The following is a 2209-nucleotide window of genomic DNA, read 5'->3' as shown; positions in this document are numbered from 1 at the left end:
TTTTTAAATAAAATTATCCATTTTTTCATACAGATTTTTTGCTGAAAGATATTTGACACGATATTCATCTAAAGGGTGTGACTACGGTTTCTGGGTGGTGGGTTTGGGAGTCATTTCTCTTGCATTTGTCCTGTGTTCTGTTCTTGACCCACTGTGTATAATGGGAGTGTATCATTACAATTAAAAACACAAATGAGGACTCAGAGCCTGGGCATAGGTGGAGAGGGCGTCATTTTCCCCAGGGGGTGGGAGGCAGCGATGAGGTTTGTGTCTACAGGAAGCAGGCGCACCACTCCTTGAGGCAGTTAGAACTCTGCTGGGCCTCATACTCAGTGGCACCACAACAGCAGATGAGCCACCTCTGAAACTCGGCTTCATTCTTGTGCATCAGAAGGAATTGTCCCAGCAGGATGTAGGCCTGGGGAGGGGATGAGGCAGGGAGGAAAGCGGGAAAGGTTATCATAAGCCAGTTCAGATGCGCTCTTCCTCCCCAACCACCAGGGCTCACGTGACAATCAAAGGAGGGGGAGCAGGGCAGATTCAAGGGAGCCTGCCAGTCCCTGAAGCCCTGGCATGGGTCTTAGCCCTGGTGAGAGCTAAGGACAAGTTAAATGCCCATCTCTCAGGGCTGGTTTGCGGGCTGTTCAGCCTGGAATGAATCAGACCCTGCCCTCCTCGAACTTTAACAAGCACATGAATCATGTGGGAGCTTGTTAAAATGCAGGTTCTGGAAGTCTAAGTCCAGGGAGAGGCCTGCGTTTCTAACATGCTCCAGGCTGCTGCTGATCCAGGGACAACAGTTTGAGTAACCGGGCCCTAGCACACTCAGACCTCCAGTGAAGCATTTCTCTTAGAAACACATACACAGCCCAGACAGAGTAAGAGACGTTCCCGCTCCACTACTTCTGCAATTGTTTAGTGCGGGGTTTCTTTTCTTTTCTTTTGTTTTCTTTTTTAAGACAGAGTCTTGTTCTGTCACCAGGCTGGAATGCAGTGGCGCCATCTCAGCTCACTGCAACCTCTGCCTTCTGGTTTCAAGCGATTCTCCTGCCTCAGCCTCCCAAGTAGCTGGGATTACAGGTGCCCACCACCATGCCCAGCTAATTTTCATATTTTTAGTAGAGACAGGGTTTTGCTATGTTGGCCAGGCTGGTCTCGAACTCCTGACCGCAGATGATCCACTTGCCTTGGCCTTCCAAAGTGCTGGGATTACAGGCATGAGCCACTGCGCCCATAGCACAGGGTTTCTAAACCTCGGCACTATTCGTATTTTGGACAATGCTTGAAATGTTAGGGGGGGCTGTCCTGTGCATTGCAGGATGTTCAGCAGCACCCTTGATCTCTACCCATTGTCAGTGACACCCAAGCAGTGACAATCATAACCATCTCCAAACATTGCCAAACGTCCCCTTGGGGGCAAAATCTCCCTGGGCTGAGAACCACTGCACATGGGGCTGACAGATGAATGGCATCTTAGCATCGATTTGTTTTTACAAACCACCTGTGTGATCTCAGGCCACACATGTAACCTGAAGGAAGAACCCACAGAACCTGGATCTCAGTTTCTGCACCTTCCTAAGGCACATGGTGTGCTCTGCAAATTAAATTAAGTGAATTAAATGGGAAGGCATTCAAAAAATGTAAATTCCTCTCTCATACTGCGAGCCATAGCCCTGTAGGAGGAGCATAGAAGGTTTAAAACATGCTAAACCTTGTCCACCTTCCCCTTCCTGAGTCTCTGTGGATGAAAAATACATGGAAGATACACACTCAATGCACCATGATTTATATTTCTGTGGCATTCTCAAGCTTTCTAGCTATTAATACTTGCCCCCGAGGCTTCTAATTCATTTTTTATAGTTTTATTACACCATTATTGACAAGGCACAAGGACCACATGGAGGAAGGGAATTCCCAAGGCCACGTAGCCAGAAACGAGCCAAGCCACTAAATGGTGGAGGCTGGAGATCTCAGGTCACATTAAACACCCATCTCTCAGGGCTGGTTTTGGGGGCTCTCCAGCCTGGAACCAACGAGAACCAGCGTCTAGCCATGCCCGAGTTCTGGGCCCTTTCCAGGAAAACCCACTGGTGTCTGTTTACTTTTAGTTATGTAAAACTAAGTTATGCTCATCTTAACCAAAAACAACATATTTTTTAAGAAGAGAAATTAAATAAAAGCTGAATCCCAGTCATAAAATATACCCAAG

The 2209-nt window shown here is 47.5% G+C and overlaps 1 protein-coding gene across 5 annotated transcripts in view; it reads right to left on the bottom strand.

Annotated features, from left to right (window-relative positions):
• Positions 1-213: 213 nt before the first annotated feature.
• Positions 214-2209, bottom strand: part of BANF2 (barrier to autointegration factor 2) — a 41644-nt gene continuing 39648 nt past the window's right edge. For all 5 annotated transcript variants that reach the window (XM_011979484.1, XM_011979480.1, XM_011979481.1 and 2 more), the window contains one exon: positions 214-418. In XM_011979484.1, the coding sequence (XP_011834874.1) occupies positions 272-418 (147 nt within the window). In that variant the 3' untranslated portion in view covers positions 214-271. The remainder of the gene's footprint in view (positions 419-2209) is intronic.

This window comes from Mandrillus leucophaeus, unplaced genomic scaffold (assembly GCF_000951045.1).
Source record: "Mandrillus leucophaeus isolate KB7577 unplaced genomic scaffold, Mleu.le_1.0 Scaffold202, whole genome shotgun sequence".
Taxonomy (NCBI): Eukaryota; Metazoa; Chordata; class Mammalia; order Primates; family Cercopithecidae; genus Mandrillus; species Mandrillus leucophaeus.
Note: the sequence above shows the minus strand (reverse complement) of the source record. Positions and strands in the feature narration are given on the sequence as shown.